Genomic DNA, 26,326 nt, shown 5'->3' with positions numbered 1-26,326 from the left:
ACATATTGTTCTAAAATGTGTAATTAGGCAGAGCTCTCTTTGTGTCTCATCATTGCCAAAGAGGGCTTGATCCTCTCCTCAATTCTTGTTTCAAACACTGAGAATCACAATTCCCTGTGCTTTTAAGGACAATTGCTGCTCAATTCTAACCTCACTGACATCATCACCTGTGTGTTTTGCTGCTTCAATGTCTAAAGGAGGCAAACCCTTAATGTCCAGAGGAATTTTGCCTTTGTAAGCCTGAGCTGGAGCAGGATGGAGATGTTTAACTTCGTTTAAAAAAGGTCCTGACACACTTGAGAGTGCACTCTTTGGGCTCATGATGAATTTTTTTGGCACAGGGCTTTAAGAACAGGCCAGGCTCAGGTCTGTAACTCAAAATTGCACAACCAAGTTTGTGTTGTTTCCTGCAGAGGTTTCAGAGCAAAAACTGCAGCAGGGCTGTGGTCCCTGAAGGTATCAGCAGCTTTCCAGGAGCCACAGCCTCCTCAGGGCATGGGGCAGCTGCCCAGGAAATCAGATTTGTTCCCTGCTGTGCACCAAGCCACACTTGTGTCACTTGTAGTCACACATGGATGATTTATTTCAGACTTGTGCAAGCCTGGTGTTCCACAAAGCCAGCACAGCCCAGCAGGAATATGGGAGCCACAGGGGACAGGGATACAGGGGACAGTGCAAGGTCATAAACTGAGACAGGGGAGATTCACATTAGGTATTTGAGAAGAATTTATTCACTAGCTGGGAGGTCAGGCAGCCCAGGGAGGTGTGGAGTCACCATCCCTGGAGATGTTTGGGTGTCTGCATCTGGCATTTGTTGCTGTGGTTTAGGGGTCACAGTGGCAGCGCTGGGTGAACACTTGCACTGGATGATCCTGAAGGTCTCTTCCAATCTTGGTAATTCACAGAACCACAGAATCAGTTCTGTTGGAAAGGACCTCTGAGGTTAACAAGTTCAACTTGTGACCGAACACCAACCAGAGAGATGACTCCACCGCCTCCTTGGGCAGCCCAACCTTTCTGTGAGGAAATTCCTGCTAACGTGCAGCCTGACCCTCCCCGGGCACAGCCTGGCACCGTGTCCGATATGACTGTGCGGTTCCAAAGTGCAGCGCGGCGCATTCCGAGGGCAGGGCGGTGCCGGGGGATCCCCGGGCCGTGAGGGGCCAGCCCGTGACCTCTGAGCGCCACACTCAACATGGCGGCCGACACACCCCTCACACACCCCCAGCCCCGCCACGCTATCCTCACTTCCCATTGGCTGCGCGCGCTGTCACTCTGCGGGCTCGGCCAATCAGCGCGCGCGGAGCGGCGGGCGGGCGGTGCCGCGGCCTGCGGCGGTGAGCGGGATGAAGCGGCTGTGGCCGCTGCTCTGGGCCGCGCGGGGCCCGCGCCGCCTCTCGTCGGGCGCTGCCCCGGCCATGGAGGAGCTGCTGCGCCGCTCGGTGCCGCCGCTGCCGCCCTACGAGACCAAGGAGAAGGCGCCGCCGCCCGCCGAGCTGCGCGGCGCGGAGTTCGTGAGCTTCTACCGCGCGCTGCAGCCCGGGCCGCCCCGCGCCGAGCTCCTGACCCGCCTGGCCCGCGACTTCGGCGTGGAGCACGGGCGGGTGGCCGAGGCCGCCGCCAAGGTGCTGCAGGCCCGCGAGCAGCGCAGGGAGCCCGGGGCGCTGCTGCAGGCCGAGGACCGGCTCCGCTACTACCTGAACCCCCAGTACCGAGGGCTCTTCCAGCAGCTGGGCCGCCTGGAGGGCGGGCTGCGCTTCCTCGTGGAGCTCAGGGCCGACCTGATGGAGGGGCTGGCGAGCAAGGCCGTGGATGGGCCCCACGTCAAGGTGAGGGCTGGGCTGGGCTGGGCTGGGCGGCCCTGAGGGAATTTGGGGGATGTGGTTCAGGGCTGTCTGCTCGTGGTGTTGCTTTAGGCTGGGAGGCAGTGCCGGGAAGCCAGGTCACTGTTTGGGGGTTTATGGGTGCCTCAATTCAGGAAGGACCTTGGGGTGGGTGCAGAGAAGGACATTGGAGTGGGTTTAGGGAGGATATTGGGGTGGGTTCAGGGAGAACATTGGGGTGGGTTTAGGGAGGACATTGGCGTGAGTTCAGGGGAAGACATTGGGGTGGGTTTAGGAAGGACATTGAGTGGGTGCAGGGAGGGACATTGCAGTGGGTTCAGGGTGGACATTGCTGGAGTGGGTTCAAGGAAAACATTGGAGTGAGTTAAGGAAGGACATTGCAGTGGGTTCAGGGTGGACATTGCTGGAGTGGGTTCAAGGAAAACATTGGAGTGAGTTAAGGAAGGACATTGCAGTGGGTTCAGGGTGGACATTGCTGGGGTGGGTTCAGGATGGACATTGCTAGAGTGAGTTTGGGAAGGACATTGGAGTTGGTTCAGGGGATGGGAAGGGTCTAGAGGCCAGGTCCGATGAAGAGCTGCTGAGGGAGCTGGGAAGGGGCTCAGCTGGAGAAAAGGAGGCTCAGAGGGACCTTGTGGCCCTGCACAGCTCCTGACAGGATGGGACAGCCAGGGCGGTTGGGATTGCTCCCAGGGAACAGGGACAGGAGCAGAGGGAACAGCCTCAGGCTGGGCCAGGCAGGCTCAGCTTACACATAAATAATAATTTCTTCGTGTAAAGGGTGATAAAACATTGGAACAGACCAGAGGGGTGGTGCAGTCCCCATCCTTGGAGATGTTCAAGAAGCCACTGCTGATGGCACTTTTAGTGCCATGGTGTGGTTGGCAGGGTGCTGATGGTGACAGGCTGCACTCGATGGAGTTTTCAGGCAGGAATGATTCCATGGCTCTCTGGAGGGACACGAGTGACTGTCCCCAGGCTGTGACAGTCCTGTGCTGACAGGAAGGAGCTGGCCCCTGCTATGAAGCAACAGAGTGGCACTGGGAAGTGCTGGCACACAAAACATTGTTTTAAAAGTTAATTTACAGCAGAGCTGGGCTTGGTTATTTTTCATGTTGCTGTTTCAGTTTTTGTCCTCTCTTATGTTCTTTTCATGTGTTCTGTTCCTTCTTTTCACCACAGGACACTGATTTTCCACTGTCCTTATAAACAGTTGAATTTCTGATGAGCTTTTGCAGTGCACAGAGTGAAATTTGCTGCGAATCTGTTTCGTGGGTGCAGCTCTTCCTCCTTCTGTTCAGAACCCTCTCACCTGCAACATTTTACATTTCCTGTGCCAGCGTTTTCCTCTTGAGATTTGTTACATTTTGCTTGCTTACTTCACTTTGCTTATTTCAGCCCTTGAAAATCGACTCTGGTGAAAAATTAATAACATTATTATCTCAGGTGGCAAATCATCCAACAATTGCTTCTAAAACATTCTTCATCTTTCCATAGGATCTAGAAAAAGTCAGTGAAAAGTTCAAGTTGCTGGCAAAAGATAATGAAAAAGAGAGCAATTTTGTCAAATTGATTTATCTATAAAGCTCCTTCCATAATTAAGCAGTGGTTGGAGTGTATTTGTAATCTTGGCTTTGTGTTGATCTGTTGGGAAAATAAAGAAGCACCATCATTGTTAAAAGTTTGTCCATAAAAAAGTGTTTGGTGTTTGCCTATCAAAAGTCCTGTGCAGCCATTTCATTAGTGCAGAGCTGATTTCAATTCCAACATAAAGACAAATGTGCAACAAGAGTTTTATAACCTTGTGTATATTTGTCTTTTATTTGTGTCTGCACTGACAAGGAAATTGGGAATAAAATTAAATGGATTTTCTTGATGCTGGTGGAGAACTACAGAATGCATTATGTGGCCTCCTGGGATTTTGGTTTTGCTCAAAATTTCTAAAATATTTCTCAGTGAATCCTTAGTTTTTACTTTGTAATTTGAAAGACCTATTAAAACTGGGATTGCCCATTGCTGTGTGGTAAATATGAAATATTTTTTTTATTTTCTCAGCACTATCAGCATAAAAGCAGCTCAGGCTGCTCAGATATTGGGTGATGAATGATTTCTATTTTGTGTTTGTTCAACAGATTGCAGTAAAATATCATCTTTAAGTGATTAAGTCACTTGAAAGTGCTTGAGCACAATTTACTCATTGTCCAAATGAGCAGAAATGGGGGGAAAAAAAAAGAAATAATGATTTTAATTTTAAGATGTCCAGTAATGTAAACCACAAGAGCCAGGAGAGTTTTCAGCAGTGCCATTATCACTGCAGTAATTACTAATTACTATTAGCAATAAAAAAGCTGAAACCAGTCCCTTTTAATTGGTGTCACTACTGAATCCTGTTTTGCTGGTGAGGATTTTCTTCCAATATCTCGCCAGGGATCTTCTCTATGTAGATTCTGAAGGTAATTTGTGGGGAAAAAATAATAAAATAAAATAAAAAAAAAACAGAAAAAAAAGCCCTGAAAGCCTACCCAAACCAAACAAACCCCCCAGCACAGACACCTTCAAATATTTGGCAATATCAGAGTAGATCTGTAAGTCCCAAATGAAATAAAGCAAATTGAAAACTTCAAACTTTCCAAAAACATGTGAAAACTCAACTCTTGTGATGGATATTTTATTTAGTAGCCTGAGAGGGAAAGTGAAATAGTTTCCTCATCAGAGAAGTATTTCTTCTTAATAAAATAGAATTAATTGGAGGTTTTCATAAGAGTTTTCTCATTTGTTGCCCTAGAAATAGGTACTTGATGTGAAGATTTAAAAGGCTGTAATTTGCTGTCTTGAAGCAAGAACATGGAACAAGGAAAAAAAATAACCACAATTTATTAGAGTTGGCTAGCAGGAATTGAAGTATAGCTGGTAATTTGAAATACTAATCTGAGTGTGTCTTATTGCTCAAATTTAAGACTGGGCTGCTGAATAATGAATGTGTTTGCTTTTCTTTTTAATGAAGTGTTGCAGATGTAATTTTTATGGCTAAAAAGGCATCTGAAATGAGAATAAGAATTTACATACCACTAAATTTCCAAAATAAGAGAAGCTGCCACTAAATCTGCAAATTAAGAGACCCAAACTTGAGCCTGGCCTTGTTGGAGTGAAGCTTTTTGGAGATGTCCTGTGCACTGAGATATTAAACACAAATCAGAATTTTGTTTGGATGACCTGAGTTAAGCACAGTTTTGGGTAGTGGAAACTTTGATGTCTTTCTGCACTGAAAAGCTTTGTCAGCACAGAATGCTGGAAGGGTTTGGGTTGGAAAGGGTCTCAAAGCCCATCCAGTGCCACCCTGTGCTGGGCAGGGCCACCTCCCACTGTGCCAGGGTGCTGCAAGCCCTGTCCAGCCTGGCCGGGGGCACCCCAGGGATGGGAGCCCACAGCCTCTCTGGGGAGCCTCTGACAGGGCCTCCCTGTCACTGATTTTATGGAAAATCCTTTCATTAGGTTTTTTCCTCCTGAGAAGCTGAGAGGTCTCAGAAATGAAATATAAACATTGATTATCTGCTGCTGTGGGATGCAACAGGTGCATCTGTGATTGGTCTCAGGTGGTTGTTTCTAATTAATGGCCAACCACAGTCAGCTGGCTCAGACTCTCTGGTCAGTCACAAGATTTTATTATTTCATTATTTTCCTTTCAAGCCTTCTGATGAAGTCTTTTCTTCTATTCTTTTAGTATAGCTTTAATATAATATATATCATAAAATAATAAATCAGCCTTCTAAACATGGAGTCAGATCCTCGTCTCTTCCCTCATCCTGGGACCCCTGTGAACAGCATCACACCCACCCTCTGAGAGAGCAATTTATTCCCAACATCCCATCCAAACCTGCTCCCTTTCAGTCTGAATCCAGCCCTGTGTCCTGCTCTCCAGGCCCAGCTGGGGTTGGACTCAGTGCTGGAGTCAGATCCCACCCACTGGAGCCATTCAAATTCCTGCTCAGTGCCTTGTTGTTGTGTAAAACTTCATTATTCACAACTGACAGGTTGTTTGACTTGTAATTCCCCAACAATATCAACAATATTTCTTTTCTCCCAAATCATAACTGAAAGCACATGTGCAATATTTCTTTTCTCCCAAATTATTGCTGAAGGCACTTGTGCTTCTCCTTTGCTTCCAGCTGCCTTGCTTTGTCCAGCTGCCCCCTGCAGCAGCCCTGGAATGGAAGCAGCCATTGGCATCCTCGCTGAGCCCTCAGAGGAGCAGAGCTCCTGACTCCAGTGCTTCCCACTGTTCATTTCCCTGCAGGATGAGTGTCCTGAGCTGCTCCTGAGTGACTGCAGGAGCTGCAGAGCAGAGTGGGAATGCTGCCATCCTGCTCTGCTGCTGCACTGCAGCTGAACTGCTGCTCAGAATGCACAGGGATGGCACGAGAGCCTGAGGAATCTGTTCCTTTGCCCCCAGATCTCACAACTCCAGCTCATTTTTCTGGTTTACAGTGTGCCCCTGTCGCAGACATTTTTTCACAGAAATCCTTTCTTTCAGATTTCTGCATTTTCTGGGAAGCTGAGGGCCCCCAGAAAGAGAATGTAAACAATTGTTATCAGCTGCTGTGGAATGCAATGGGATGCACCTTGGTTGGCTCATGTTCCCATGTTTATAATTAAAGGCCAATCACAAGAGCAAGCTGGGGACAGAGTCCCTGGACACAACTTTGTTATAGATTCTTTTTTTTGCTATTCTTAGCTTAGCTTGAGCAGCTCTGCAACTTCTCTCTTTTTATTCCTTAATTGTACAGTAATAATGTATTATATATCATATATCAATAAATCCAGCCTTCTGATCAAGAAACAAGATTCTGGTCTTTCTCTCACCATGGAGACCTTCAGCAGGTCCCTGTAATATGCCCCTACAAAAGAAAACAAACCAAACAATCCTGGAGTGCCTGGAGACCTCCACTACACCGTGGGATATTTGATCAAAGTGATTTATGGTTATTATCTAAAAACTTCAGAGCTGTGCAGAAAGAAGGATTCACAAGGGAGGTACCTTAAAGTCAGAATAAACAAACCAATCAGAATATATTTGTTTAGAAAAAAGGTATTGAAAAAAAATATAATGGAGGAGAGAATTGAATGGTTGTTTCTTCTGTGTTTGAATTTTTTTTTTTTTACTAGTACGTTAATGAATAAACCTGTCCTTTCATTCAGTCTTGGAATACTTGTAGCAGTTACTTTGGCCAGCAGAAACCTGCTTTGATGTTTGTCTTTTGACAAGTGCCTCTGCAACTTACCTTATAACAGGAAATATTTCTGTCTTTTATGACAGTCCTGAGACTACATCTGAACTTAGGAAAACTTTTTTAGTTTTTCTGATTAGATTTATATATTTTCCCAGTTGTTTTTCTTTCATGTAGCAAGGTAAAGTACATAGGAGCTTAATTTTTATCTCTTCTATGTGCAGCAGTAGCTATTTAATAAAAGTTTGAATGGAAGATGAGGAGGTTTTGTTTTGAAGGAAATGGTTATTAAGTTAGTTCCAGGTAAGCCCAGGTTTCTGATCAGGCTGCTGGTAAGTTGGTATCACACTGTGTCTTGTGTACAAGGCAAATGGAAGAAAGCAGAACAAGCTCTGGAATCTCTTTTAGGGATATTCATGCTGTGCTGAGTTCAAGAATACTTGTTAAATTCAAATAAATTTAGACAGGAAATCTTTAATGATACAGGCAGCAGGAAACTGGTAGGGAATATAAAAATCACTATTAGAGTGAATCACTGTTACAGAGAAAGGCTTTGACATTGCACTTGGGTTTCATCCCATACTGCTCCAAAGCTGGTTTGATTCTCCAGTTCTATTGTCTTATGCTCCTGGGTTTTATTTGTCTTGCTCAAATATTTTCATGTTTTTAGAGAAGAAAAATTCTGTCTGCATCCTGTTGAAAAATGTTTCCATGGTATTGAAATCTGAGCTACTGTGAGACTGCAGCCTGTGGTCAGGTCTGCTTAAAACCTTCTACCCATGGTCTGTTGTTTGTCCTCATGTTTTTCCTGATCTTCCCTGTCCCTGCTTGCACTAGAGAGAATCCCTTCAAGGATTTTCCTGGCTCAGTCCTGGGCTGTTTTGTGGTTAATCTTCTAAAGCAGATCCATAAAGTCTCGTTTAAGCTCTCAGTGTTGTAGTTGGAGTCAATCAGGGTTATCTTCTGCCACATTTCCATGTTCCACCTTTCTCATTCAGCAGCTCATCCCCTCTTTGTTCTGGTGCAGGAAATGAATGGAGTTGCCAAGAACATGCTCTCAACTCATTTCTTCTCTGTTCTGGTGCAGGAAATGAATGGAGTTCCCAAGAACATGCTCTCAGCTCAAATGAATGGAGTTCTCAAGAACATGCTCTCAGCTCATCCTCTCTCTGTTCTGGTGCAGGAGATGAATGGAGTTCTCAAGAACATGCTCTCAGAGTGGTTCTGCACAGGATTCCTCAACCTGGAGCGGGTTACGTGGCAGTCACCCTGTGAAGTGCTCCAGAAAATTAGTGAGTAAGTGCTAAAGGCTCCTTGATGAGGAGGTGATGGAATGCTGGGACTGCTGAGATTCTCTGTTTTCAAGACTCTGCTTTTCTGAGTGAAGGCAAAGTATAATTACGAAATATTTGCATTAACGTGCTGAGAGCCCAGTTTAAAAACTGATTGAAGTAAAGAGTAAAGGGATCATTTGTGCCATGATTTGATCCTGTAGCTCTCACCCTGCACTGGTAGAGTGCTGTCTTTCCTTCCAAGTTTCTCAGTTACTCTTCCCACATTCCCAGAGTGGTTTTTGGGCGGAGTTTAGGGCAGTGGTTTTGGCTGGTGAGGTGCACAGGATCACCTTTAAACTACATGTGAAGAGAGCACCTTGGTTTTTATACAGTGTGCTCTACAACACTGATTTCTGAATGTGTAACATTGATTTCTGGACCTTCAGCGTTGATTTCTGAACCTTCAGCGTTGATTTCTGAACCTTCAATATTGATTTCTGAACCTTCAACATTGATTTCCAGCATTGATTTCTGAATGTGTAACATTGATTTCTGAACCTTCAACATTGATTTCTGAATGTGTAACATTGATTTCTGAATGTGTAACATTGATTTCTGAACCTACAACATTGATTTCTGAATCTGTAACACTGATTTGTGAATATACAACTTTGATTTGTGAGTCTACAACACTGATTTCTGAATTTCTGTCAAATAGTCAAAGTTGTGAAGAAGTTGAAAATTACTACATTATGTGGTGGGCCACCTTGTTGTATAAAATCTTGAAGAAAAAATAATCTCTAGAATGTTCTGAAAGTACATTAGTTAAGTGTTGATGAGACAAAGAGAACTCATACAAGCTGAATACTCCAAATAAAAATAATTAGTAATATTTAATTACTCTTTGAGGTAATTTGGCAAACACACCAGTGAGTGGGTGTGCAATACTCCTTTACAATCCACTTTGGCACAGCTTGCTGACAATTTTGTGTTATTCACAGCCTGATTCTTGTTTTGTGATTGGAAAGTTTTGTCACTGACATCAGTGGGAAAAGCACTGAGCTTGTGGGGCAGCTGACCTCTATTTTCAATGAAATAATGAAATGTTTTAAATGAAATAATAACAACAATAACAATTATAATAACAATAAATATAATAATGATTATGATAATAACAATGATAATAAATTAATGACAACAGTGATTTTATTTTTAAATTCTCTCCCTGAGTTCTGAAGCTGTGCACCCTGTGAGGAACTGGGTTGATATGAAGAGGCGAGTTGGGGCCTACAGGAGGTGCTACTTCTTCTCTCACTGTGCCATCCCAGGGGAGCCCCTGATTGTCCTGCACGTGGCACTCACCAGTGACATCTCCAGCAGCATCCAGGTACAGCCCCCGAGGCATTTAGTGCACAGCAAAGTGCTCAGATTGCAATGTGCTTGTTTAAAAATCCACAGTTCCTTATAATTTCGCAATATTTGCTTTTGTTGCGTATTTTAAGAGATGAGAGAATTAGCTTGTAAAAATTACAGGGATATTTTGTCTGTCTTGTGTATTATTAAATTGAAATTTTGAGGGTTTGCTCAAGAGTAAGAAGAATAATAAAAGATAAGAAATACATTGAGAAAATGAGACTAAAATTTCAAAGTGGTTGCAATTACTTCTGAAAACTTTAAACCGTATTACAGTTTTTCTCTGCACTTACTAATGAATAAGCAGCTCTTCCTAGGTTTTTATCAGATTTTTATTGTTAATGAATAAAACAGTGGGGAAAAGTGTTAATGCATTTAAAAATTAAAACCTCCCCATAATGCTGATAATAACTATTATTAACATTTTTTATTTTAAATCCTGATTTTCCCAGGCCATAGTGAAAGAAGTGCCACCTCCAGAGACAGAAGATCCAGAGAAAATCACAACAGCAATTTTCTACTCCATCAGTTTGACTCAGCAGGGCCTGCAGGGGGTGGAACTTGGCACTCACCTCATCAAAAGAGTTGTCAAGGAGCTGCAGGTGGGTGTGCCAGGGGGCTCAGGGTCTGTTTGCCCAGCATGGTTTAGTTCCCAATTCATGTCACTGCTCAGCCCAGGAGCTGCTGGGGCTTCCCTGCACTTGGAACTTCCTCCCTGAGCAGCCTTTGGAGGTGTGGAGAGCTGGAACAGCATTTCCTGAAGGGCATTTCCTGCTCTTGCTTGATGTCTGCCAGGTGTAGATCCTGTTCCTGACATGGTCAGTGTGAATTCCTTGTGTGGTTCCTGAAGTTAAATGAGAACATTTTTGTTGGAGGTGGCTTTGGCAGACCTGTATTCTGTCTCTGATCCAACTTAGTTGTCCCTCAGTTGACAGGTAAGAGCCTGATCAAGATATTCACTCTTCAAAGTACCTAACAGTGCCTTTTCCAAAATCTTACAGCTGCTCCAGGAACAGAAACATTCCTATTTATTAATTAATTAATTGCTTTGTTTGTTATATTGAATTGCCACTGGTTATTTATGCAGTGTGCAGGCATGCCCTGAATACATCTACTGAGAAAAATAAAAAGGAGGGAGATTTCTTTGCCCTGGTATGTCTTGCAAAATAGTAAAGAAAATGTCCTAAAAGTCTAAAGAATCTTTTACTCTCTGCCAGTCAGTTCTGTTAATTTAGATAACATCACTGCAGGCTGAGGGATTATTGTTAATAGCTTTAGTACTTGGAGAGCCTTCCAAGCAACTGGAGAAAGGAGTGAAAATTCATGTACAGGGTGGTGTGAGAAGTCACATTCCTGCACTGAGCACATTAATTTATTTAATAGTCTTTACTACTTAAATTGCTGACAAATCTACCACTTAAAAGTAATGATCACTGCTTGTGTTTGTATTCATTGTTTCACATCTGGATTAGTAACCATGTCTGGAAAACTGTCTGTGATTTAGAGCTTCAGTTCTACTTACAAAAACATCTTAAAATTGGATGCTCCAAACTTCTACTGCCAGAAAGTGATAGATTATTTAATTGCTGAATCATAGCTAGCTACCCTGAAGTAGAATTGTTTTTTTATATTTTATTCTTAATGGCTTTTTTGGCTGAATTTTGTTGCATCTTGCTTGTGGAATGTTTTTTAGATTAATTGTTGAAAATGCAGTAGTCCAGGTATAATTAGGCCATGCCATCTGTCTGATCTTGACTGAGGGGAAATTGGAATAAATTCATGCAGTTATCTGCTTTCGCATCTGAAAAATAATGTCTGGATAATTGAGTTGCTCTCATAAAATAACCCAATTGACATTGTATCTGTCCATCACTAATTGCTTGCAACACCAGCAAAATTTTGAGTTCCAAAGGCAAACAAACTCATCATGCTTAGATAACCTAATGCAGGTTTTAAAATTCAGTGTGTCCAACAGAAGAGTGGGGTTTGTATTTCTACTTATGGCAAAGTTTTTACATTTCAGTGTTTGAAACCCAGCCCCTCTTCAGTGTTCATCAAGGGAAACCCTTTGCTGGGATGCCTTTAAATACATTTTAATCATAAAATTAATCCCTCAGTCTTAAATAACTTGAAAACTTGAGTTCTTTCCATGCAGTGCCAAAGGTGGAGATCTTCCTCCCTACCCAAATTTCCTGTGAACAACCTGCTGGTAGGAGATTGTTGAGTGACAAATTGGACCTGGACTGAGGTGTTTGAGTGTGCACAGATTAAAGGTACAACAAGCTCTGTGCATTGCCCTACACCATTCCTGTTTGGAAGGGAGCCCCTCTAGGGTTAAAGAAGATAGAAAGGATAATCCAGCAATATTTATCCATTGGGGATGTGGCTCTCTGATAGTTTTTTCTTCATGTTTGATGTTCATATTTTTCTCTCTTCTGTTCTTCCCATTCCTTCACACTTTCTCTGCCTTCATTCCAAAGTCTTGTCCTTTAGTTTGTCTCAAATGGTGCAAGAACCATTTCCCATTGCACATTTTACATCTGTGAAGTGACCCTAAATAATTTTCCTGTTGTTCCCACAATGGTTTGATGCTCTTCCACAAGGCCTCCTCATTCAGCTTCAGCTGCAAACATTGTGCCTCCCATCCCATGGGACCTCACCCCTCAGAGGAGAGAGAACTTCTGTATTTCAGCTTCAAAACACTTCCACTGTGGAATTTCTACAAAGTCAGGGCTGTCCAGGCCAAAGGCAGGGCATGCAGTGAGTAAATACTCTTGGCAGCCTGTTTTGCCTGGCTCCCAAAATTCTGGAAGTCCTTTTCAGTGGATTAATTGCACACATGTGCTCTCTTTCTCTCTGCTCAGGTGCAGCAAAGGACTTGCCAAGGTTGTCTCTATTCAGGTTGGACATAATTCTTGGGAGCAGAATTACAGGAGGGACACTTCAGGAGGGACAAATGGCGCACAGGAGTGCTGAGTGGACTTGGTGACAGCAGCTGAAACAATCCAGCCTCAGCAAAAAATTCCTGGGTCAAAAATTGCATCTCATTAAGCCAGTGTCCAGCAGCCTGTGTAAAAATAGATGGGTGAGGTCTCTGGTAGGAGGAGGATGTTTTATATCACCTTTGCATGGCTTTGCAATAAACAAATCTTTTTTTCAAGTGCTGCTAAATCACCGAGTGTTCCAGGCTACAGAAGCTGAGACTCTCTCTAATTTAACTGGTAATAAAATGCATTGGGAGGAGGAGACCATTTGAAAAGGTTGAAGATTTTGTTTTTCATTTTATTTAAATTGATGATTAAGACACTTTTGTAACTTGCCACTTGAGCTAACTGTTGTGAACATCTGTTTATCTGCAGAATTCTGTTTCAGTTGTGTTGTCCCAAGGTGCTGCAAGCTCTTAAAACTTCGTTATCCTCCAGTAAAAATCCTTTACCTGACTTCTACCTTAGTGTAACCTGCTCTGACACTTCTACTTGTAAGTGCCCCTGTAACCTCCAGACTGAAATCCCAGCTGTCATTCTTCATGAGGAAAACTCCAAATTGGGCCTGTCATGAATGTGCATCATTAGGTCAGGAAAAGATATGGACAAAGTTAGGAGTGTGCTGAGAACCCCTCTGCATCAAAGCCTTCATCTGACAGGATTTCAAAAAACTCTACTGAAACCTTGATCTAAACTAGGAAATAATGGCTGTAAATCCAGTTACTACCATAGTCCTTAATATCTCATTAATACACAATTAAAATAGGATTTCATTTTTTAGAAATCTTGCTAATTTGCCTGAACTGGTCTCTGCTAAGCATGAGCATGTGTGTGGCAGCACTTGTCACCTTCAAAGGGTGCCAAGCACTGATTCCCTCCTAAAAACATTCCTTGAAAATGGGTTTTTACTGGGATTATTGGGAAAACTGGTGAGGATTTCACACCTCCACTGTTAGTTTGAGGCACTGTGTACAAATGAGTGGCTGCTGCTTTTGGGTCTCACTAATTTAAGCAGGTGGAGGATGGATGAAGTTGAGGCACCAAATGGGGTCCTCAGTTTCCCCTATGTGCACAATTTGTAGTTGGAATCCTTAACCTTCACCTGAACATTAAGATTTCACATTTACCTCAGGAATTGTTCTGTATAATTGGGGTAGGGGGGATATTCTGGAGATCAGAATTGGACCTGTGTCACTTACAAGGGACATCCTGTGCTGCTTCAGGAGCAGATTATTCAGTTTTTGGCAGTTTCTCAACAAAAGTTTGCCACACAGATAATATAGAAGGGGTTTATGTACAGGCTGCTGTTGTTTCTGAGCATATCCTGTTGGGATTATTTTAGGATGAATTCATTAGGCCACTGATACCACTTTGATCCCAGTTGTCCCTGCACAAATCTGGGAATAGGCTGTGCAGGCATTCTGTGCAGTCTCTTGTTTATATTAATGTATATAAAGCAGGGAGCAGGCAGCAAAAATGATCTCTTGTATTTCTGAAATGGAAGCTTGTGTTGTTCCCAGAAATGAATTGAATTTTGAAACTATTTCAGACAACTACAAAAAAGCAAACAAAGCCCAAATGGAGTGCAGGCAGATCATTTCTAGCAAGCTGATAGGTGCTGGTGAACGAGGAGGTGGATGGATTTCTCATTAGCCAGACATTTAATTCCCAATGTGTTTCTAGCACTCTGAGCAGTCTGTGGCTCTGCAGAAGGTACAGCGTGGCAATTCAGTCAGCAGATGACAGACACAGATAACTGTGCTGAAGCCTTTGAGAAAACTGCTTAGGATTTTATAGCCTGTGGCATTTGAGGGAGAAAACTGATAGCTGCTGTGTGACTCAATAGAAGGCTCAACAATTGGTGGCAGATTTTTGCTTTCTGCTTGGGCTGTTGATAATTGCTACCTTAATTTGATCTAGGTGACCTGGGGAGATCATAATTTCCAAAACAGGCTTTGATTTCATTGATGAAAAATGTGACCTTGGACTGCAGCTTTCAGAGTGCAAGACAGTTTCAGATGAGATAGGGATAATGGGGGAAATCTGTGCTCTTCTGCAAGGAAAGGAAAAAAACAACAACAACAAAAAGCAACAATCAGACACAGAAATCTACCCTGAACCAAAACTAGCAGCTGTTTCTTAATGATGTGTGGGTTTCTGACAGACAAGTAAACATTAATGGATCTCCACCAATAGCCTTAGAACCCAGCACATCAATTTAGCAAAACATAAATATTCCCACTCTAGTGCATTTATTTATTTTTCCACAAGAAATGGATGCCTCAGATAAGCTTCTGAATAAAGCTTTTATCAGATATGTAGTAGTTGGTGCTGTCACTTCAAAATGGGGTCACTTCCCCATGTCTTATCTGTCCTGAGAAGTAAAAACCCACAATTTCCCATTTGGTGTTTTTAGTAATGAATGAGCTACTTCACCAAACTGTGAAGTGTTTGGGGTGTCTGGGTGAGAGGCCACTCCTGGAAGGGGTGATGGACAAGGAGCAGGCAATGCCCCAGGAATCCCTGTCACTGTTTCATCAGGAACTTTGCAGTGGTTGTTATTAGCACAGAGAGAGGGGAAGAAATAATTCATTGTCCCTTTTGTCCTGGTGGGTGGTGCACAGGTGCCCTGCAGGCTGGTGGGATTGGCATTGGTGCCCATGGAAGGATCAGGGTGCTGAGCTCCTGAGGGACAGCCCTGGCAGCTCTGCTCAGGACAAACAGGAGTGGGAGAGATGGCTGGAAGGGAACTTTTTCATTTTATGAAATGCACATGCAAGGAAACCTGATGGTTGGATTTCACAGATGGTGTTAGGGACATCAGCCTTGGAATCACTCTTCAAAATGAAATATCATCATGTCTTTCAGTGGAAACCTGAAAAAACTTTATGTTTCTTTACTAGCATTTCACTATCTGAGTGTGGCAGTTGCAGCATTTGTGAGCATGAGCCAGTCAGGATCTTCTGGGAGCTCTGATTACAAAAATGCTGTTTTGTTCAAAAAGATACAGAAATGAGTCTTTTTAGGAAATAATTTGCTTGGTTTTCTCTATCTGCTTCTCTAAGGAGATGAAATGAGGTGTTCCTTTGATAAGGTGTAACTTGATCTGCTTTTCTTGTCCCTGCCTGGTCCCAGAAGAATTCTGAGGCTGCCTTGTTTAATTAACAATGAGCTTCAGGGCAGGGCAGGTGACCCAGCTGTGTCCCCAAGCCCAGGGCTGTCTGTGTGTCACAGTGACCCAGCCGTGTCCCCAGGGCTGGCTGTGTGCCAGTGACCCAGCTGTGTCCCCAGGTCTGGCTGTGTGTCACAGTGACCCAGCTGTGTCCCCAGGGCTGGCTGTGTGTCACAGTGACCCAGCTGTGTCCCCAGGGCTGGCTGTGTGTCACAGTGACCCAGCCGTGTCCCCAGGCTGCAGGGCTGGCTGTGTGTCACAGTGACCCAGCTGTGTCCCCAGGCCTGGCTGTGTGTCACAGTGACCCAGCCGTGTCCCCAGGGCTGGCTGTGTGTCACAGTGACCCAGCTGTGTCCCCAGGGCTGGCTGTGTGTCACAGTGACCCTGCAGGGCTGGCTGTGTGTCACAGTGACCCAGCCATGTCCCCAGGGCTGGCTGTGTGTCACAGTGACCCAGCTGTGTCCCCAGGGCTGGCTGTGTGTGTCACAGTGACCCAGCCGTGTCCCCAGGCTGCAGGGCTGGCTGTGTGTCACAGTGACCCAGCCGTGTCCCCAGGGCTGGCTGTGTGTCACAGCACTGAAGGCACAGGGCAGCAGGGCCAGCTTTGGGACGCTGCTGTGGGAAGGGAGGAGGTTTTGGGGACCCAGAGCTGGATCCCGGGCCCTGCAGCTCCCGGGCAGGCTGCAGGTGGCAGCTGTGCAGCTCTCACAGCCTGGCAGCACCAGCTGAGCCCTGATGGCTTTTTCATGGGCACCTCGGTAATCCTCGAGGCAGAAAAGCGCCATTTGTAGTCATTTAAAGACAATTTTCTGCCCACGTTAAGATGCTTCTGTAATGTTGATGAATGTCTTGGTTCTTACGTTTTCTTCTGTTGGAACAGTAATTAAAGCAACACTGGGGTGGTTTCTGCTCAGCTCTGTCTTCCCTCTGTTCCTTGGCTCCCCACTCCTCCAGGAGGGTTGGCTGATCCACTTGGGTTCATTCCAAGTGACAGTGACTTTATTCTTCTCACTGGTGAGCCCCAAAGCTAACACAGGTTTCCTTATGTATGTTTTGATTTACATGATTGCATAGTTAGCAAGGTTTAATCAGAAATTAGCAGGAGTAGAGAAGAAATTTTATATTTACATAAAACTTATTTATATTTAAATATATTCTTACATATTTATATGGTTAAAACTAGTGTTATACTTGCAATAAAAAAAATATTCACACACTTTGTATTTCTTGCTGGTTTAGGGAATATCATTAAAGGTAGCTGGCCTTTATAAAGAACTTAGTTCAAAACTTCAGGAAATACTTTTTTCCATAAAAATCTAAATATAATACCTCTTGATTTTACAATAGATTAAAATAATAAACTGCCTTTGATATTAAAAAAATAAGTTATTTATGAAAAATAAATAGTGTTTAAATGGTTTTCCAAACTTGCACGTCTCTTAAAAAAATACTGTCTTCAGAATCACTTCTTTATGGCCTGTGATTTTATGTTTATTTCTGCCTGTAAAAGGATAACAGCAGAACCCAGTGGTGTTAAGTACTGCAAAAGTGCTTTTATGAGATGGTGTGTGAGGAATGGATTCAGGCAGTGTTAAAATTTTCTGTGTGCTCCCAGTGCCTTCTCATCACTAACCTGTTACTGCCAGGGGGATTTTTTCCCATTTTTTTGTGTCCATGTGTATCAGTCCCTGGTTTTCACTTGCCAAAAGGCCAAGGCCATGAGCTGCCCTTTGACTCAAACTTCTCTGTGTCAATCACAACCAAACTCATGATTTCTTTTTTCTCTTTATTTCTCCAGAAAGAACTTCCTCAGATAGAAGCTTTTTCCACACTTTCCCCTATCCCAGGATTCACCAAATGGCTCGTTGGTCTCCTCTCCTCCCAGACAAAAGAGCAAGGAAGGAATGAACTTTTTACAGAATCTGAGTGGCAGGAGATCTCCGCGCTCACAGGAGACCCCACCACCAACACACTGAAGAAACTGCTCAACACCAACGAGTGGGTGAGGTCAGAGAAGCTGACCCAGGTGCTACACTCCCCCCTGATGAGGCTCTGTGCCTGGTACCTGTATGGGGAGAAGCACAGGGGCTACGCCCTCAACCCCGTGGCCAATTTCCACCTGCAGAACGGCTCGGTGCTCTGGAGGATCAACTGGATGGGGGACAGCAGCCCCAGGGGCATCGGCGCCTCCTGTGGCATGATGGTCAACTACAGGTATTTCCTGGAGGAGACGGCCTCCAACAGCGCCCTCTACCTGGCCGCCAAGCAGGTCAGGGCCTCGGAGCAGGTGCTGGCCTTGGTGGCCCAGTTCCAGCAGAACAGCAAGCTCTAGGGGCACATCATCATCATCATCATCATCATCATCATCATCATCATCATCATCATCATCATCACAGTGAGTGGTGCTGACTGCGAAGAGCTGCGCTCACCTGCGCTGTCTTATTTCCATCAGAATGTGCTCAGGGCTGCCTGGGTTAGCAGGTCTTGCTCACAAGGTGTGCTCCACCTGCTTGAATCACCTGTGGTCTGTATTAATGGAGAGTAAAATCTTCTTCATCAGGTACGGCCCAGGGGTGACTAAAAAAATACCTGAGCCAACATGATTCTGTTGGTAGTTTATTATATCAGCTGTGTTTGAAAAGAGCTGCACTTCTCTGTCAAAATGCTGCTATAGATTGTTCACAACCAAAGTACCTGGAATAAAGGTAAATTTGGGGTCAAATATATTATCAAAACAGCAATCTACAGTTTATTTCTACAATATCTGTCTTTTGCACCCTCAGAAAAATCTCATGTAAAACATCCTGGTATTTCCTGTTTAAATCTAAAACTCACAGAATCTTTGCTTTGCTGGAGGGTGGAAGAGCCTTGCAGTAATGTTGAAAAATCAGGGTCTCAGTACAGCAGGTATGTTATGTTAGATTTGCATGTTTGGCTGCTAAAATGTAATGAGCAATAAGGAAGTGTTCACATAGGAGAGAACAAAGCCAGACTGTTACTTGGGAATCAGGTGAGGAGTCTCTAAATATGTATTTATATGTTGGCTCTGGGAATGTTTTAAGTTAATAAAGAGCTTTTTTAATTACGAGGTAGGTGTGATTTATAAACCAATAAAACAAACTTTCTCAATAAATCATGGTTTGTGTATTTCAGCATCTCCCTCCTTCACTTAGTGACCCTTGACAGCAGTTTCACCACACACTGAACACTCAGGACATTCCTGTTTTTAACAGTGAGCTGGGCTTGGCTCCATTCTCTTGGGCTTTCTAATCTTTCTCAACTGCCTTAGAATTCAGGTTTCAAGGTGAAATTTAGCTGCTTGTATATCACATACAAACCATTCTTGGCTGGCAGGAATAGAGCAAGAGAACCCTCTCCTTGTTAAACTCTTCAGGTTTGAGGGAACCAGGTCACACTTCAAGTGCAAGAGTTGTGAAAATGCAATGGGTTTGAAAGATGGTTTTATTTTGAAGCAGGAGGAGCTATGAGGGCAATTAAATCTGCATCCTCCTGGCCATAGTTCAAAAAGAGCTAATGCTTCTGCTGTATTGCAGATGGAAATACAACATAATCCCATATTCTTAACAGCTGGACTCGAAGGATAATGAGTTTTTTCCACTTGGAGCCTCAGACAATTGTATGAGAATTGGTTCAGTGACATGAAATGATAGCAGCATGTGAGGGAGGAAAAGCAAAGCTGCCAATGCTTCACTAACACTGCAGTGATTTCCCAGACCTGCCTGCCTACATCTCACACAGCTCAGGGGAAGAGAGGGCTCCTCTCTGGTTTTATTCCTACCAGCCTCCAAATCAGGATGGATGCTGGCATTTGGGCATGGCAAACAAATTCCCACCCGCACCCATGGGTGCAGTGTCACCCTCGAGCTAAGAATGGCACAGGGACAGATGAGAGGAGAAGAAGAGCTTTTATTACAAAGGATTCTTTGGTTTACATAGACTGATATGACATATTCTACTTGATTGGCTAGTTAATAAAAAAACATTTCCACAAACTGTCCTTGAGAAGAACAGGAAAACAAAGTGGAAAAACGCTACTAACAAGTTATCACATTCCTACAACTCCTAAAATTCTCACAAGCTGCTGTGAGGAACAACTGTCATTTCTTTCTCCCTGACCAGGCTGGCATCACATGGCAGGACTGGTTCCTCAGCTGCTGAGCCATGTGCTCACAGTCACCTCTGTCCCTGTCCCCTTGTGCAGCTGCCACCTTTCTCTGGGTGTTGAATGAAGTCACCCCTGCATCAGCAGCCAGTTCAACCTGCTGGTTGTGATGTGGGGCTGAGAAGGAGATTGCAAAGCTGCAGCAGCTTCCTCTAGTTAATAAAAAACCATCTTTTTCACATACTGTCCTTGAGAAGAACAGGAAAACAAAGTGGAAAAACGCTACCTGTAGATTGTTTCTACTAACAAGTTATCACATTCCTACAACTCCTAAAATTCTCAAAATTCTCACTGCGAGAAACAATTGTCATTTCTCTGTCCCTGATCAGACTGGCATCACATTGCAGGACTGGTTCCTCAGCTGCTGACCCATGTGCTCACAGTCACCTCTGTCCCTGTCCCCTTGTGCAGCTGCCACCTTTCCCTGGGGGTTGAATTAACTCATCCCTGCATCAGTCAGTGCAGTCTGCCGGTTGTGATGGGACTGAGGACATTGCAAAGCTGCAGCAGCTTCCTCCTGGAGCTCCTGTGGATGGGTACATTTGTTAGGTGACATCTGGTGTCCATCAGAAGCTCAGCACCTGCAGAGTTGTTTCCTTTCCAGTGGTTGTGCTGGCTGGTTGTGCTGTGCTTTCTGAGGTCACATCATCTGTTCCATTGATGGGGTAGCAGTGTGAGGCCAGGGCTCCTGCAGGGAGCTCTGTGTCACATCACAGCACCCACGGCACTGCAGAGGGATCTTTGGAGATGGAGGTGGGACAGGCTGCCCACAAAAGCCATCAGCTGTTAAGTGCTATTTGTTTTCTTTCACTGGCCATTGATTTTTGTCTTTCTGTTGGATTTTCCATCTTGCTACTGAGGAGAAATTTTAGCATTAAAGATGCTGAGGAGAAAAAAATTAAATATTCACCATCTGTGCTACTTACCAGGACAATGTCCCTGGAGAGGAGTGAGCTCTGTCCCAGGGAGTCTTCACAACACTGAAAGAACAGAGACACCCAGTTCCTCTGTGTCCCTGTCACTGAGTGCCACTGCAGTGCCATTTCTGCCCCCAGTTCCTCTGTGTCCCCGTCACTGAGTGCCACTGCAGTGCCATTTCTGCCCCCAGTTCCTCTGTGTCCCTGTCACTGAGTGCCACTGCAGTGCCATTTCTGCCCCCAGTTCCTCTGTGTCCCTGTCACTGAGTGCCACTGCAGTGCCATTTCTGCCCCCAGTTCCTCTGTGTCCCTGTCACTGAGTGCCACTGCAGTGCCATTTCTGAGGAGCACAGAAGGGTGTGGAGAGGAAAAAGGAGAGGCTGCTTTTGGTGCCTCTCCTCGGTGAGCAGTGGGAGCTGCTGTGCTGGATGGGGCTGCACAGAAAACCACCTCAGTTTCACAGCTGCATCCTGCCTTTGAGGGCAAATCAATAGAAATTGTGTTGCTCTGTCACTTGGGCTTGTTTGTGATCAACTCAGGCTGTTTTCTGTGTCCCAGGACTGTTTTTTGTGACCCAGGACTGTTTTTTGTGTCCCAGGCTCTGATTTTTTTGTCCCAGGGCTGGTTTTGGGGTCCCAGGACTGTTTTTTGTGTCCCAGGACTGGTTTTTGTGCCCCAGGACTGTTATTGTGTCCCAGGAGTGGTTTTTTGTGTCCCAGGACTGGTTTTTGTGTCCCAGGACTGTTTTTTGTGTCCCAGGACTGGTTTTTGTGTTCAAGGACTGTTATTGTGTCCCAGGCTGTGCTTTTTGTGTCCCAGGACTGGTTTTTGTGTCCCAGGAGCGTGTTTTTTGTGTCCCAGGACTGTTTTTTGTGTCCCAGGAATGTTATTGTGTCCCAGGAGTGGTTTTTTGTGTCCCAGGAGTATGTTTTTTGTGTCCCAGGACTGGTTTTTGTGTCCCAGGGCTGTGTTTTTTGTGTCCCTTTTTGTGTGCCAGCTGTGTGTGGCTGAGTGGGAGCTGTGCTCTGAGCTGTGCCCTGTGTGAGCACTGAGAGCCCAGACACTGCTTGGCTGGGGGATTTGCACTTTTCAGTTCATTTACAGGTGCTGGGCCATCACAGAACTGCTAAAAGAAGGAAATGCTTGAACAGACAAATTTCCCATGTGTATCTCTGCAGTTTGTTTTACTTATTGACTGTCACAAGTTACCAAATGTGCCCCCTGTGGGAATTCCTCCTTGGGGAAAGGGGTACAAAGGTGTTGTAAAGATGAGTAAGGTGAGAGCAGTGTGATTCTTCACCCTCTTGTGAGGAAAGGGAAGGAGGGATCAGAGGCAGTGAAAACACTTTTAGCATTGTTTTCTTCAGGAAATAAGGAATGAGCCATCACATTTATTGTCTGGTGGTTTTAGTGCTTCCAAAAGCATTTGAATTTTTCAAGAAATTTCAAGCTAAATCTTTCTCAAGTGAGTGTCAAGCACTGGGTGTTGTATAAATGTTCACTGTGGAGCCCAGTGAACTGAAAAAAGGATAAATGGACCTAAAGGGATGCCATGAGCCTGTCCAGGTGTGTTCCTACACTTACCCAATTTTTTGGCAGGTGATTGTCACTTTTCCACATAAATCTTCCATCAAGGCATCAACCACAGGTTGTGGGGGAAAGCTGGATTGCCTTGGTGTGTCCCTTCCAAGTTAAATGCTTATAGCCAGGAAATTAACACAGCATAACTGGGTTATAGTCAAGGTCTTTTGTAGTCTGTCTTAAGTTTTGGGTTTTATTGGATACCTAAAACTATTCAGGAAAAAAAAAAAAAAAACCAAACCAAAATCACTTTTTGCCACTTATATCTAATAAATGAATGTATATTCATAAATCTGTAGCAGGGCTGGGGAACAGCAAGATGTAACCTGATATTTTGGCTTTAAACAAAAAAAACCAAACAATCAAACAAACAAATAAAATCTGCTGCTAAGGCTGTAATGATTATGTGCAAATGCAGATTTCTGTGGTTTCTTCCTGGAGATGCCATAATTGCCTGCAGGATGCATTAGCTCCCTGCAACAGCTCAGCATTGAAAGCCAGAAGGTTGTATGGCATTTTTATATTATGTGTAATGCCAATCAATATCCATCTCTTCCTCTTTATCATCTCTTAATTGTGGGCAGAATTAACAAAGATAATTTCTGGAAGGCAGCAGCTGTGGCTGAAAGAGATCAATTAAACAGTACCTGGTCAGATGGTGAGGAAATAAAAGATATTCTGTTTCCATTTTTAAGAAAAAAGTAATTTTTACTAGATTGTTGAAGCTAATAGGCCTTTTTTCTTTTTAAAGAATGAAAAGTATGAAGGAAAATTAAAGTAACAGTCACTGAAGCAGATTTGCAAAACTCTCTGCTAAATGTGACTTTTAAATGAGACAATTCATTAACCCACTACTGGGGATTGGATTGGAATTATTTACTGAATCTTAGCCAGAGTCAGAATTTGGGACTGTTTAGGGGTGTGGTGGAGAAAGGGAAAGATTGAGAATTAAAATGACACATGTTGTTTCTGCCTAATTACAGAAGAAAAGGAAACCATGCCAGAACTTTAAATAGGGAAAAAATCTTTACATTATTACAGTCTGTATCTCAGAATATACTTAGATAGACTTCAAGTTCCAGAATGGTATTTAAAATGCAATTTAAATATTTAAATTGTGTTTGCTTAAATTTTTAAAATAAATGTTGTTGTGGTTTTATTTCAGAGAATATTCTCCTGATGAGATAGCCTTGAAATTTCATATTTTTACTGCAACTAAAAAGTTCTCCTAACGAGTTCTGTTGGAGTTAAGAGGATGCCTTTAGGCAAAGGATAAACTTTTAATTGGATTTTTGAATAATCATCTTTTGAGTCCTGCTCAAACTTCAGATTGTGTATGAAGCACATTTTGCACTGCAGGTCTTTGATGTCCCACTCCAAACGTGCAGCTCTCTGCTGGATTTATGGCACATCCTCCCTGCAAGGGGACAGTGCTGGGGTTTGTAGGGAGGGACCTTAAAAATCCCCAGCTCCATCCCATCCATGGCCAGGGACACCTTCCAAGGCCTGGCCTGGGACATTTCCAGGGATCCAGGGGCAGCCACAGCTGCTCTGAGCAATAAATATTCTGTTTATTCTGTATTTGAATCACCCCAGGCTGGATTTGCTCTCCTGGCTCCCAGGGCAGCCCTGCCTGATCCTCCTGCAGGGCTGCTCCCCAGCCTCTCTTATCCCAACATTTAAAATCTAAATTAAATTTTAAACAACACCTTCCATTTTACACCCCAGTAAAATTCTTCCTCGGATCTGGGATTTTCACCTCCTGTTGCTGATCTTGCCCCAGCACTCTCCTTGCTGCATTTCTCCGGTTTGGCTCCCAGCCCCTCGTGCCCTTTGTATTCTCCAGGTGGGCAGCAGCAGCTCTGGGCTCACAGTGTGCTCTCACCAGGTGAGGTTCCCAGAGCTTTGCCCTGCTCTGGGTGTCAGGGACACAGCTGGGGAGGGAATTCTTGCTCAGAGCCTGCAGGCCAAGCAGTGGAGCAAATGCTCCAAAGAATTCAGCTGTCTGATGATATTTCCCCTGGGCCCGTGCAAGAAAAGGCTTTCAAAGGCTTCAAATCAGGAGAGATTTGTCCAGCTTTCACAAGAACCTGGTTATCTCCCAGTTCCACCTCCAGAGCACTGAGGGAAAAAGGTGCTGAAGCATCTTTGTGAAGTTGCAATAACAGCAGAGCACTTTCACAGACACATTTTCTGAAAAATCCTTTCTTTAGGATTTTTCCTCCTGAGAAGCTGGGAGGCCTCAGGAACAAAATGTAAACATTGATTATCTGCTGCTGTGGAATGCAACAGGTGCATCTGTGATTGGCCCATGTGGTTGTTTGTAATTAATGGCCAATCACAGTCAGCTGGCTTGGGCTCTGTCCGAGACACAAGCTCCAAGACAAAATCATTATCATTCCTTCTTTTTCTATTCTTAGCCAGCCTTCTGATGAAATCCTTTCTTCTATTCTTTTAGTATAGTTTCAATATAATCCTTTCTTCTATTCTTTTAGTATAGTTTTAATATAATATTTATCCTATTTAGTATAGTTTTAATATAATATTTATCATAAAATAATAAATCAAGCCTTCTGTAACATGGAGTCAGATCCTCATCTCTTCCCTCAGACACTGTCAGAGCACAGTGATACCTGATCCTCACAACTTTGTCCTCTGATATTGAGGGTTTTTCTCCCTGCTGAAAATTAGGTATGGAGGTGCACAGGAGCTTTCAAACTGATTGGACTGAATTTTAAAATAATATCAGGCTGGTTTAAGTAGGCACAGATGTCCTCTGCTGCTGCCCCACCTCTTCCCTAGCAGCCCATGGAGGGATTCTTAGCACAGATCCTTGGCAGATCAACCATGGAAAAGCACAGTTTATATTTGATGGTAAGGATGTGTTCGGTGAGGCACAGCAGCACAGGTGTATTCCTCTGGTTTTTAACATGCAGCTGATTTAGATAAGATCACTCAGAGCCCATCAAGCCAATGAAATGTGGTGTTGGAAAGTACAGCTCCCCAGCTGCATCAGGAGCCTGTGCAGGGCTGGCTGAGGGAGCCTGAACAGAATGAATGATGTAGGAGTGAGAGCTTTTAAAACAGAACAAGGCTCTTCTCACTGCTACACAGATTCATCATTTCTTTTCCTGAAGGAAACAATTCTGAGGATTTCAGTCTATTCAGTCTGACACAAGTGGCTGAGAAAGGGAGGATTGAAAGAGCAGATTTTTGATATAAAATATATTGAAGTAAGATATGAGAGTGCTTTTCCCTGAAGTGCTCACTGCTATGCTTAGGCCATTGTTAAAATTTATTAATTAAGAGGAATTTATTCACTATGTTGCCATCTCTTTTGCTGTTTCCCTTCCTCCCTGTGTCTCTACCAGTCCTTATTCCATAGGCTTTGATGCATGCATTAAAGTAGGAGGTAAGAAAATATTCTCAATAAGAATAAGCCAGTGTTTGAGGCAAATCCATGTTTGATTCTGTTCTGTGAAAAAAATTTTCTTTCCTTAGCCCATACTAAACTCCAGGTTACAGGTTTATATTGGGAAAATAAATATTAGGAAAGAGAATTAATGAAATCTGAACTATTAACATGTTCCATTTCTTTCCTTTTTTTCCCCCCTCAGTGAATTTATTTATTGGCATACCAGTGAGTGTAATTCCCCATAACCAAGTTCATAAAGTGAGGGAGAAAAGAACACTAATTAGATCATCTCTGACTTTTATAGGATTAAAACCTTCC

The 26,326-nt window shown here is 43.8% G+C and overlaps 1 protein-coding gene across 1 annotated transcript; it reads left to right on the top strand.

The window, feature by feature from the left end:
• Positions 1–1,403: 1,403 nt before the first annotated feature.
• MLYCD (malonyl-CoA decarboxylase) lies at positions 1,404–19,045 on the top strand. Its single transcript, XM_063168109.1, has 5 exons — positions 1,404–1,829; positions 8,253–8,365; positions 9,574–9,730; positions 10,209–10,358; positions 17,711–19,045. The coding sequence occupies exons 1-5, from the start codon at positions 1,419–1,421 to the stop codon at positions 18,242–18,244; spliced, it is 1,365 nt and encodes a 454-aa protein (XP_063024179.1). The 5' UTR covers positions 1,404–1,418; the 3' UTR covers positions 18,245–19,045.
• The last annotated feature ends 7,281 nt before the right edge of the window (positions 19,046–26,326 follow it).

This window comes from Melospiza melodia, chromosome 13 (genome assembly GCF_035770615.1).
Source record: "Melospiza melodia melodia isolate bMelMel2 chromosome 13, bMelMel2.pri, whole genome shotgun sequence".
Taxonomy (NCBI): Eukaryota; Metazoa; Chordata; class Aves; order Passeriformes; family Passerellidae; genus Melospiza; species Melospiza melodia.
Note: the sequence above shows the minus strand (reverse complement) of the source record. Positions and strands in the feature narration are given on the sequence as shown.

Bases quoted from the DNA above. Each gene is read 5' to 3' on its own strand.
- MLYCD (XM_063168109.1), top strand. From the start codon at position 1,419: ATGGAGGAGCTGCTGCGCCGCTCGGTGCCGCCGCTGCCGCCCTACGAG. The intron at 1,830-8,252 runs GTGAGGGCTGGG...GTTCTGGTGCAG, and splicing joins TGGATGGGCCCCACGTCAAG to GAGATGAATGGAGTTCTCAA. The intron at 10,359-17,710 runs GTGGGTGTGCCA...TTATTTCTCCAG, and splicing joins GAGTTGTCAAGGAGCTGCAG to AAAGAACTTCCTCAGATAGA.